Genomic DNA, 12,110 nt, shown 5'->3' on the forward strand with positions numbered 1-12,110 from the left:
ATTAATGCAATTTAGCCTACAACTGTAAATTTACTTAATCTCATTTTAATTCTTGCAATATAAATAGATCATTCTAAGAAGTGCCTTCTCATCTCCCCACTTCCCAAACCTAAATTATAGAAAGGAGCAGTCAATTTAGTTTTCATGGTTAAAAAAACAGACCATCTAAGCAAAATTTTACATGACATTATATATGTAAAATAAAGTACAATTTCCACTTAATTCAGTCTTCAAATATTTTTTATTGGAAGGCCATGCATTGCCTTCATTTATTGTATTTCAAATCACTGTACATTTACTTTTGTGAAAACACTGCCTGCATTTTCTAGTACAAAAAAAACCTAAAAATTGTTTCAGGAATGTAGAGAAATATCCAACTTAAATAGCGAAAAAGTGCACCATAATTACTGCTGCACTGCAGTCATTTCTGCATTTCCCATGTTTCTTAAATAACTATCTTGTCTGATAACACACAATATAAAGAGCAATTATGAAAAACAGACATTTACATATACTTCTAAAGTCTTATTGAGAATATCCTGTTGGCATTGGATAACCAATCATAGGCGCAGCTGCAGTAGCAGGATATGCATATGCCTGTTGGTTCATACCATTGTGCATATTTGGAACGTTACTTCCGTATTGCTGAGTGCTATCGTAACCATTCTGGTAAGTCCCTGTTGGATTACCAGTCCTAAAACTGGTCTGTATACCAGCAGACACAAAATTACTTCCAAAGCTCCCATTGGTGTAATTTGCAGCACTGTAAACACCATTCTGAGTTTTTGCCCCAAAATCTCTCTTAAGCAGACTAGAGTAACCTCTGTCATAATTTTCCCTGTCTCTAAAGGTATTAAATCCACCCCTTTTGCCCGCAGAGTATCTGTCCCGACGGTCATCCTTCATGCCTCCTCTACCCCTGGAACGACCTGTCAAGAAAAAAAATTGCAAGCTAATTATTTCCATGACACAAATCATTACAAACACAGAAGGAATCAGGAAAGCTCTATTCCCTCTACAGACAGGTGAAGTGTTTTCTCAGCTTCATACTGAAGATTTTACTCACCCGCCAATCCCATTTAAAGGATTCGTGTAGACAATCATGTGACCCCAAATCACCAACATTTCTTAATGAAGGTTGGTCTTACCTGAACCTCTGTCTTCGACCAACTGAAGCAACTTGGGATTAATTGCTTGATTAGCTTCACGAAGCACAGAGATAAGGTCGCTCACTTGCTTTATGTTATTAGGTGTAAAGAAAGTGTATGCTGTGCCTGTTTTGGTACTGCGAGCAGTTCTTCCAATTCGATGAATATAATCCTCTGAGGAGTTAGGGTAGTCATAATTGATGACAAATTTCACATCTTCCACATCTGTAAGGTGTTGCAGTGTGGCAAAATAGCAATGTATGGAGTTTTGCACACCACAACAGCCAGACCAAAAATAAAAAGTTAGACAATTGTATTCCCAAGAAGGTACGGGCTGCAAAAAATACAGTTAAAATGGTTATCCATTCTCTGTAGGAATACCATTGAGGTTGGAAGGGGGGGGGGGGGGAAGCACACACCATCTACCTGTCTCACTACCCCACCCAATGATAGAGAGCCAGTCAAAAGGACGTGTATTCTGTAACATATTCCCAAACCAGCAAGTTCCCTTACAGATCATCAAGTGACATCTGAATGCTTCTGCGCAGTAGGGCCACTTAAAGGTTCACAGCAACCTCTTCATGTGCTCATTTTGAGGACCTTTAAACAAAAATGTATGCGGTCCTTTACGTTACACACTCATCAGAAGTTCAAAATTCTGGCCACACTGCTTGTCTTGCCAAGACCTTACAACCGCAGCTGCAAGAAAAACATACCTGTCCCCCAAAAGTTGTTTTTATGCACTGTGTCTCGTCTAGGCAAGCGCTTCCAAGAAGCCAGGATTCACTTGAGAATGTGTCTCTCTCTGGCAGGTCTCGACATGACGACTACTGTGTAGGTGAGGGAGGAACTTTCAAAGCACTGCTTTCTTTTCCCACTAAGTGTGAGAAGTTGCTCCTGCTCTAGATCTCATGTGCCAGTACTCACCAATTTGTAAAAGGCTTAGTACCTTTTAAAGCTGCTCTCTCCATTTCAAACTTGAACAAAAATTTCATTGAACATTGAAGTTTGGAAATATTTCTTCAACATTTCAGCAAACTCACTGAAACTCAAAGACCCACAGATCACAGTAAACAGTTTGAAACAATGCTGTACCATGGCAGTCATGCAAAGCATGGGACAGAAGAAATACCACGGCAGTGAACTGTGAGGATAACTTCCATTTTTTTCCCCCGGAGAGAACAGTTTACGGGGCAGAGGTGGTATGTTCTGCCTTTTGAAGATTACTGGCACACTTTCAGCTTTTCACCTCTCTAATCGACTGGAAGCAGCCAGCCGATCACTAGTCCTCCATCCCCCTCGAGTCCTCCGATTGTCATGCCTAGGCCTTGCCACAAAGACTGCACCTTTATATGAAAAAAACTTAGAAAAAATGCAGAGGTTAAAGAAAGCAATAAACTTTCTTTAAAAAAGTTATATGGAGATCTTCTGGGAAACCAAGCCATGAATTCGAGTTTTTACTAACCTAGCCCTCTGGAGGCCACATCTGTAGCAATCAGAATAGGAGCTTTTCCATGTTTGAATTCTGTGAAAGAGAAAGGATCATCAATAATCTGAGAATTCCAGGCTTAGAGAAAAGACATTTTTTCATTTGACTAACCATTTAGAACCCAGTCACGCTCCTGTTGACTCTTGTCACCATGGATACCCATGGCGGGCCACCTACATTAAAGAGAAACCATTATTAGCAGGCTCACATTTGAAACCCCATATGTTTTAGCCTACTGCCTATCTAGTCATCAATTCCCTTAATTTCACCTAATGTATGCAGTTTTATTTACACCAGATAATGGTATTCCAGGACATTCAAATCCCTTAACTCTTTATCGGTTTGCCCCTCCCCCTAAACGCAGCTCTCATACACCTGCTTCAACGAAGAAGCCCACATACCCATCTCTCCTCATTTTTCTAGTAAGCTCATCACATCTTCTTTTGGTTTCAACAAAAACAATGGTTTTATTCTCCTTCTCACTCATGATCTCTTCCATTAGACGAATAAGTCTTGGGGAAAAAAAATTATGAATTTTAGAAGTAGTCCATGGTTATGGTCACACATTTATGGTCACTGAAGCACGACCTTCAATTTGCATGGCTACAAGTAAAAACACCTGCCTGACGTTCTCAAGCAGCCACCCTTGGTCTTTAAGCCACAAAGCAGTCCTTCACCTAAAAGAATACTACGAATATAGTGATAACCAATTATGTTAACAGAGGAAAACATTTTTTCAGGAAGACTGACTAAACGAACAAATTCACATTCCACCACCCAACTAAAAGTCACTTTTAAGATAACCTATGAAAGGGTAACTCCTAAGTTCATATGGTCAATTTTTAGAATTAAAACTTCTATAAAAAACTCACTTTTCATCCTTTTCTACATCATGACATACATCCACAATCTGAAGAATGTTGTGGTTTGCACTCAGTTCTAGTGCACCAATGTTTATATGAATGTAGTCTTTCAGAAAGTCTTCAGCAAGCTGTCTTACTTCTTTTGGCCAAGTTGCACTCCACATTAGGGTTTGCCTATCAGGCTAAAGAATTTGGGATTAAAAAAAAAAGTTTACTTCAAGAATAAATTGTGAGCTAACTTTGAAAATAAAACATTTTTAAAGGCACTTACTCTTATTTGATCCACAATCTTCCTTATTTGGGGTTCAAAGCCCATATCAAGCATTCTATCTGCTTCATCAAGAACAAGGTAGGTAGTTCTTCTCAGATTGGTTTTCCCACACTCTAAAAAGTCAATCAGTCTTCCAGGTGTTGCAATACAAATTTCCACACCTTCAATTAAACACATGCATATGTAACTATGACATCTAGAACTTCCAGCACCAACTATGACAAACAGAATTTTTGTTACATGCCTCTCTCCAAATCACGAATCTGTGGTCCCTTGGGAGCACCACCATAGATGCAAGTGGACTTCAGTCGACAGGCTCTACAGTATTCAGCAGCTACTTGCTGTACCTGTTGGGCCAGTTCCCGAGTTGGTGCCAGCACCAAGCACTAAAGAGAAACAAAAAGTGTAACAGGTTTTAGCAGACTCCTGAATTCTAGTTTTAAACTGATTGGCATTACACTGGCAGATCACTGATTTTGCCATCCAATACTCAAATAGAATCAAGGTAGCTTTCTCTTCAGCTAAATTAACATGAGACAACTAACAACTCATTACATAAGTCCACAAGAATTACTTTTTGTTATGTATTCTACAAATCCCTGCATTGCACTCCTCGACAAGAAAAGAAACATATACTTACTATAGGCCCATCACCTCTCTCTAGGAATGGCTGATGATTGATGTGGACGATAGCAGGCAGCAAATACTATTTGGGTTGGGGGAAACAAAAAGGAGTTAAATTAAAAGGCTTCTGGTTTCTTTATATTCCTAATCTATTTTCTCTAGTACATAACCACAGATTCAAACTAAAAATTCCCCATACTTACAGACAATGTTTTCCCAGATCCAGTCTGTGCTACTCCAACCATATCCAGTCCACTTAGAGCAACGGGCCATCCCTGAGCCTGAATAGCAGTGGGTTCAGTAAAATTCTGTCTTGCAATCACATCCATGACATTTGCTGTAATTAGGAACAATTCAGTAAAATTTAGTGAAGCCAAGAGAAAGAAGAGAAACATAGGGCAGGGGCGGGGGTTTGCCTCAAAACTAGCACTTACCAGGGAAGTTTGCTTCATAAAAATTCAGAACTGGCTTTGGGCAGTTGTGACCTCTAACCGTAATTTCCTTACTCCTTCTGTATGTCTCCACCTCTTGCTATAAAACAAATTATAATAATCTAGTAAGTACCACAACAACCTTCACTAATATGCAGCCAGGAGGCCCCTATGTTTTAAATGATTAGTAAACCTTTAAGTCTGTGTAAAATCTATATCCACGTATGGAAAACCCACACAGCACAAGATCCACCAATTACTCTTATACTTAACCATTCTAAGTAGAAAAATTCCAAGCCACCTGTTCCCAAAGTACCACCTCTTAACTATGAGAAAGCATTAATTTCCCCTAAATTTGGTCATTTCCAAGACCTCTCTATTCCTATATTTTGGTACTAGATAGAAACAATTATTGAGTTACAAACCAATGAAGCTATATGAAATTACTCACTGCTGTGCGCCTAGCCAAATCAGGGTGTTCTTGATAAAAATTCTTCTCAAATTTGGGCAGCTCATCGAGATTCCACTTCTTTTTAACTAGTTTCTCCCCAGGGTTTCCAAATTTCTTTCCAGATAGGGGCCCTGCCCTACTGCCCCCAAACCGAGGTGCACCAAACCTGAAATTCAAACAAAAACGTTACTCCTATTTTCAAACGCCTACCAAGGAGTTTATATAGACTTACTGTCCCTTGGGACACACTGCAGGTAAATGAGACACTTTGAGGTTTACGGCTGAGTACTGCCCTTACTGACGGCCATGATCTCAAAAGCCACAATTAGCACCATCTCTCTCACTTCCCGTTGTCCCCAATACACACTACTGAAGCCAAGTCAACAGCCCGGGATTTATCACGTCGGAAACTGGCTGCCTAAAGCCTGAAGTTCATATTACAAGGATAGGCAACAGCTTGTGGCCCCTAGTCTCTCCCGTGAGCTTAGGAATTAAACGTCTGGGAGACAGACAATACAAGGAAGGTGCTTAACAGCGGCGCTATCAGCTGTTTTCAAGCAAAGCAGCTTTGGTTTTAAAGAATAATGGGACTGCACCAGCAATAAGACCAGAACAAGGACGGTGGTCTCAAAGACACTTATGCAAGCCTATCGAATTGGGATCCCGTGGAAGCGCTCCCGATCAAGATAGCAAAATTATATAACGCAAAGAAAAAACGGAGGAGGAGCTGGCAACTACCGGGGGAGGAGTCCCGGACCGGGCGGCGTTCCCGCTGGGGCGGCGCTTCCCCCTTTGTCTCGCATTTCTCTCTGCGCCACATTTTCTCGACGCTGCCATTTTGAGCTCCTCCGCCGGGCGGGGTAACAAAGGCGCCGCCGCCATGTCCGACGCCGGCATTTTGTACCCGCGACTCAGCCACATGGCCGATTCCCGCGGTGCCGGCCGCCCTCCTGCCCCCGCCGCATCAATGGCTTCGGAGGCGACCCCCTGGGCTACCACAGAACTCCCGGGGCCCCTAAAACACCTCTCGGAAAGATGCACCTAACAGCGGTGACTTCGATCTCCTGGAAGCGTCGCGCTTTCCTTCCATCGAAATACACTCCCCCGAGTTCTTCCCAACAGCTGCTCTATCGTCGGGGGGGGGGGGGGGCGGGGGGCTTCGACGCCCTGCCCCCCTCCCCCGCCGCCCCCCGCCAACAAAAGGTGAGCTTGAAGACCGTTAACAGGAAAACATCCCTCACTCAGTTTTGGACAAGTATCAAAATGGCGAAAACCTTCAATTAGTAAAGCCTAACAATAGACCAAAAAAGCCAAATTCCCGCCGCCCCCGCCCGCCGCTCCCTTCATCGGCTTCCCATCCCCCACTGCCGGGCCTGACAAGTCCGTTCCCACACTCACCCTCGATCCCGGCCGCGGTCTCGGTCACTCGAATAACCCGACATGGCGTCAATGGTTGCGGTTGGTGAGGAACAAAGTGGAGAGAATCGGGTGCGACAAGTCGCTGCAGGTGGCTTTGGCGATGGCAAAGCCTTGTGGGGGCGGCAGCGGCGGAGGGGCAGCGATGACAGAAGCCGCAGCTGCTCGACAAGGGACCGGTGGAAATGAATGAGGTGCCGGCCGCGTCCCGGCAGCCGGTTTTATAGCCTGGACCGCCTCCTCCGCCGCAGAGAATGCTGGGAGCCGCTCTATGACCTAATCACCCCGCCCCTGCGCAGAGGCCGCAACGCCCGCCGGCGTTCCGGGATCCGCCATGTTCTCGCCCCACCCCCCTTCCCCCTCCCTCAGAGTCGCCGGGTTTGAGGTCCCTTTCATAGCTGGGCCCACGTACATTGAGATGCCTGAGCCTACACACTCTTCTTCACCTTTTTTTCGCCTTTCCACCCCTCAAAGAAGCCACCCGCCCTTTTCCAGGTCCAGCCCAGCCGACAAAATGGCCAGCACATGCCAACCCACTCAGCCCACTTAGAGATGTTTACGTCTCCAAAGAGTCTTCACGCCCCTAACCAAGTGAGACGGGAAGGCGGAGCTTGACATTGTCACGTGGCTGCTCCCGCCCATCGGGTAAGCGGCCCGCACTACTTCGCCACTTGGCGTCGGCGGAGGAATACGAAACAAATAGCTCACCGGAAGTGCCATACTAATACCCCCGGGAGACCGCCCAGGGCTGCTGAGTGACCCGGGTTGTCAAACCCACCCACCTGAGAATCCCTTAGCGGGATCTTGCCCGCGGAGAATGGTACCCAGAGCCCACAAACCGCCTCCTCGGCGCGTGCTGTGATAGGAAGTGTTCCCGTGATGACCAATCAGCAGCGAGAAGCCGTTTTAACGTCCCTCCCCCTTTCACCCCCTGCCCTTTAGTTTCGTTCCCCCCAACCTTAGCAGTCCGTCTGTGCTTTGCGGCCCTTCCAGGATGCCGTCTACCGCGCGCCCAGCTGGGAGTCCGGCGGCGACCCGCCTCCGTGGCATGGCTGGCTCAGAGGCTGGTGAGTCTCGGCTCGGAACCCTGGTGTGTGTGGACTGAAGCCATTTAAGTCCTTGAATGTCCCTATCCCTTTTATATTAAGTCCTCTGGCTGGACTTCCTTGAGTCTGGGCTGCCTGCGGGGCTGGTGACAGACCCCCAGTCGTAGTGAGTGGCTTCTGTGGGTGTTTTAGCCTCACTGTCGGCCAGCTTAGAGGTCTTGGAGCGCGATTATGGGGTGTGGAGAGAAGGACCCGGTGGCGAGGCGCTTACCGCGCCTACAACCTGGCTGCAAAAAGGGCAGTCAAAAAGCTTCTTCTTGGGACTTGTATTTCTCTGGGGAACGCAGCCGCCGTCAGCGCGCGCTCTGGTTCTTGAGCTGTGGAGACTGAAGCCATACCTGCATGTGCACTGAACTTTTGGGGAACGGCAGTCTTAAGATCTGCTAACGCTCCTGCCAAAGTAGACTAGTGGTAGATTTTTCTCCTCAGTGGCCTGTGGAGTTACAGGCTTTGTCTAGCAACCGCTTTTTGAAGAGCGAGTGAGTTGGGTTGTCTGGGACGCTTTCCTTTCCTCACGACACGGTTCAAACCGCTTGTCTTGGTTTGGTCAGCTGTGAGAAGTGGGCTTGGGGAGAGGGAGATCGGCGTGACTTGACCCCACAACATCGTTATTTCTAGAACATGCTGAATATGTGAAATACAGAATAAAAGGACTTTCTCCTTAATCGCCATTTATATCAGGGATCAAATAGATCAGACTTCCTAAATTACCTTAGTTTGAGAAAGTCTTGAAGTAACCTTGCTAATTCGTACCGTATCTGGGGTGAGGTGCGGTGGTACACAGGAAACTTCAACAGTGTTGGTAATGTGCTAGTTCTGAATTTAGGGGCGTTTTGATGCATGTTCTGTGTTTTATTTCTTATTCATTAAATGTAATTTTTTAAAAACTAACAAATGTACTGTTGGTGTCATTATTTCAGTTTTTAACAGCCTAAGTTAATCACCACCTATTTGGGCACCAGAGAAATTCAGACTTGCACGAGATAATTGGGTAAAAACATGACTAATACCATTGGGAATTTGAAGCAGCATCTACTAATTAGTGTCTGATAACCTCAGACTGTCGTTAACAAACTGTCTCGCTTATGACATGTATTCCCGTTGACTTGTCTGTTCTAAATAAAAACAGTGAGGTATGGCTGGTGAAATAAGAAAAGAGGTAAAAACAAAGATTTTAGGTTGCAGTAGTAAAAGCTGGGTTTGCAGCATGGTTTTGACCACATTAAAATTCTGGTACTCTGGAAGTCATCCGAAGAAATTAAGTATTTTCAAAAATTGTGCCTCAGAGGGTCTTTGAACTTCTACAGTAATCAGATATTTTATCTTCTACGTCATTCAATGTCTTATCTTTCTGGGGGTTGACTTTTTCTAGTGCTGTTTAAGGCCGATCTTTTCCCTTTCCTGACAGAGTGGATAATCGTTGCCAATAACCTTCTTTTGAAATGTCATATACACCTAAGGATACGAGAACTAGAAGACTGTGATGCTAATGTTTTTATTGCTCTTTACCAGTCCATTTTGGGAGAAAAGGTACCAGGTAAGGCTACTAAAAAGTGGGAGTAATAGTGACTACATCTTAGGCCAGGAGTTTTGAGAGCCTTCAGTTAGATCTTATCGTATTTATAAAATCTTGAATTTTTTTCTTTGTTTATATCTATATTTCTATCTAACTATTGCATTCATTCCCTGAAGTACCTTAATGAGACCCAGACATAGTAATAGCCTTGGTCAAATCATGTTGGCATGTTCTGGGCCATTTCTATTTAATTATGCCTAATACTTTATGAAAGTTTCACATTTTCTGTAAATGTATCTTCAAAGGTTCTAAAATTGAGTGGAACTTGGAAGCTTGTCGAGTCTTGTTATTTAACTAGTATAACAGATACGAATTGATGTTTGTCCTGCATCCCTGGTTAAGTATTCATCTTCCTCAATACTAGCGGAGAAATTCCAAATATAAGTTGATGTTAATATCTTTCCTCAGTGTGGTCTATACTGACCTTTTAAATCATTAGGCCAGTAATTCCTAATAGGCTGCTTTAACAAAACGTACAAGAACTCTCCTTTTGTACCTGTTGTGGGTTTTTTCTCTCTCATGGAAACAGCCCACGATTATGGGTTAAAGTCTCACTTCATGTATTGGTTCCCTTATTAGAGTATTAGCATCTCCTTGAATTTAGGGATCTCTTTATCTTTCTGTAGTTGGGTGCTTATTGTAGAGCATGTTCATTTATATGTTGATTAACTAAGTATTCAGCTAATAGAGGTACTATGTAGATAGAAATCAGGTTCTTTTAGCTTTATCTGTACTTTATAAAAGCCTGTTCTGTTTGAGTGGAGCTTGCTCTTGTAGCAGTTAACCTCACTTAGAAGCCTGGTCAAAGACCATGACAACTTGGGCCCTCAGATGAAAAATTATGTAGCTTTTTTTCCACAGACCTCATAGCTATTCCCAGGAGTCAAGAGGATGAAGCTCACAATGTACAAGCAGTAATTGATTCACTGGCCTTGGATTACCTACAAGTGAGCTTGTCTCACATAACAGGTTGGTATATACTTAACCATCAAATAATTTTGCATTTTACTAAAATAATGTATTAGGTAGAATCCTATACATTGTTTAGTTAACCAAATGAGTAAGCTTATAAAATAGACCAAATGGAAACACTGAGGCAAGACAATTGACTGGTAGAATTACGGCACCCATCCTTGAGAGGTTTTTTTAAGGACAGTCAAACATTGAGTTGTGATGGACCTGTGAGTATCCTAGCTGGTCATCTGAAGTATGTTTTTTGTTGTTGTTTAAGATTTTATTTATTTGAGAGAGAGAGAGAGAACATGAGAAGAGGGAGGGTCAGAGGGAGAAGCAGACTCCCTGCCAAGCAAGGAGCCTGATGCAATACTCTCCATCCTCGGACAAAGGCAGTTGCTTAACCTACTGAGCCACCGAGGCATCCCATTGTTTTGTTATTTTATTTTTTTGTTTTGCTATTTCTTTTGGAGCCCAATGTGGGGCTTGAACTCATGACTCTGATATCAAGACCTGAGCTGAGATCAAGTTGGACTCTAAACCAACTGAGCCACCCAGGTGCCCTGTTATTTAGTTATTTTTAAAGCTAATATGCTGCTTGTTTGTAGTAGGTAAAAATCAGCAACATCTAAATGTCCACTAAATAGGGACAGGTTAAATAAGTTATGGTTGCTTCATACATGGAATTACACTGCCACTGTGAAAGATTTTTGATGATGCTCATTATGTAAAATGTTCCATATTAGTGCAACAGTTTCCAATGTATATAGTGTCAGAAGAATGTGCAGAGTATGGTGCTACTTGTAGAAAACAAAGGTGAGGAGAGTAAATATGCAGTTGATTGCTTGCAGAAGGACTCTTTCAAAGCATGTGCAAGAAACCTATAATACTGATTGCTTCCAATAAGAGGAACTTCAGGGCTACAGGATGAGGGTGGGATGAGATTTCATTATATATCTTTTGCACTTTTGAATTTTAATTTTTGTTTTATTTCATTTTTGCAAGAGACAAAAAATGAGTGTGTACAAATGCAAAGGAGGGGCAGAAGGAGAGGAGAGAAAGTCTTAAGCATGCTCCACACCCGGTGTGGAGCCTGACATGGGGCTTGATCTCAAAACCTGAGATCAGGACCTGAGCCAAAATCAGGAATCAGATGCTTAACTGATAGAGCCACCTAGGCACCCTGCACTTTCTGAATTTTAAATCCCATTAATATATTGTCTATTCAAAATAAGTAAAACTAAATTGTGAACCTTTTTCCAAAATAAAGTATATTATACTTGTATTCTAAAGCCAAATTTACTAAATATATTTATAAATCTTTATATTTCATATAATAAGGCAATGAGGATTATTTCAGTAAATTATTCCAAGCTAAGGAAGAGAGGGAATCTGTGGGTTTGAAACTATATTTGAATCCCTAAGAGAAGGCTTACACTATCTGTTTGTTCTTTGACAGTTAAGAGAGAGAAATGTTAATCAGGATAGGTCATTTACGTCTCTCAATTTAATATTGATGATGAACTTTGAGGAAAATACCCTGGCTTAAATTTTTGAGTGCAGTTCTGGGTGACTAAATGTGGTAAATTTGTTTGGAGATAATTCATTTCGAAGGATAATCCAAGGGTTTCCTGTTCTTTTGCAATTTTGAATTGCTTTATCACTTGAATAGGGCAATTTCTGGTATTTGTGCTTTTTAAACCTACTGTAGCAAGGTTGTATCTGCATATATAACTTTTTAATGCAGAGCTACTCCTGACAACTCAAACCCGCCCCATGAA

At 42.8% G+C, this 12,110-nt stretch overlaps 2 protein-coding genes across 2 annotated transcripts in view; one reads left to right on the plus strand and one right to left on the minus strand.

The window, feature by feature from the left end:
• Window positions 1–222: 222 nt before the first annotated feature.
• Window positions 223–6,868, minus strand: DDX5 (DEAD-box helicase 5). The gene is made up of 13 exons (XM_045985818.1): window positions 6,676–6,868; window positions 5,278–5,443; window positions 4,830–4,926; window positions 4,599–4,732; window positions 4,412–4,477; window positions 4,016–4,157; window positions 3,772–3,932; window positions 3,510–3,682; window positions 3,039–3,149; window positions 2,749–2,810; window positions 2,614–2,673; window positions 1,149–1,373; window positions 223–929 (listed from the first exon to the last, which is right to left on the minus strand). Exons 1-13 carry the CDS (start codon window positions 6,717–6,719, stop codon window positions 526–528), a joined length of 1,845 nt encoding a protein of 614 aa, XP_045841774.1. The 5' UTR covers window positions 6,720–6,868; the 3' UTR covers window positions 223–525.
• Window positions 6,869–7,040: 172 nt separating this feature from the next.
• CEP95 (centrosomal protein 95) overlaps window positions 7,041–12,110 on the plus strand; it is a 41,566-nt gene continuing 36,496 nt past the window's right edge. Inside the window, exons 1-3 of the mRNA XM_045985816.1 lie at window positions 7,041–7,760; window positions 9,208–9,336; window positions 10,237–10,344. Coding sequence (XP_045841772.1) covers window positions 7,688–7,760; window positions 9,208–9,336; window positions 10,237–10,344 — 310 coding nt within the window. The 5' untranslated portion in view covers window positions 7,041–7,687. The remainder of the gene's footprint in view (window positions 7,761–9,207; window positions 9,337–10,236; window positions 10,345–12,110) is intronic.

Source organism: Meles meles, chromosome 18, assembly GCF_922984935.1.
Source record: "Meles meles chromosome 18, mMelMel3.1 paternal haplotype, whole genome shotgun sequence".
NCBI lineage: Eukaryota > Metazoa > Chordata > Mammalia > Carnivora > Mustelidae > Meles > Meles meles.

Excerpts from the sequence above, each read along its gene's own strand:
- DDX5 (XM_045985818.1), bottom strand. The coding sequence starts at position 6,719 with ATGTCGGGTTATTCGAGTGACCGAGACCGCGGCCGGGATCGAGG. Across the intron at positions 4,733-4,829 it reads TTATGAAGCAAACTTCCCTG|CAAATGTCATGGATGTGATT; the intron begins GTAAGTGCTAGT and ends TCCTAATTACAG. Across the intron at positions 3,150-3,509 it reads GATGTAGAAAAGGATGAAAA|ACTTATTCGTCTAATGGAAG; the intron begins GTGAGTTTTTTA and ends TTTTTCCCCAAG.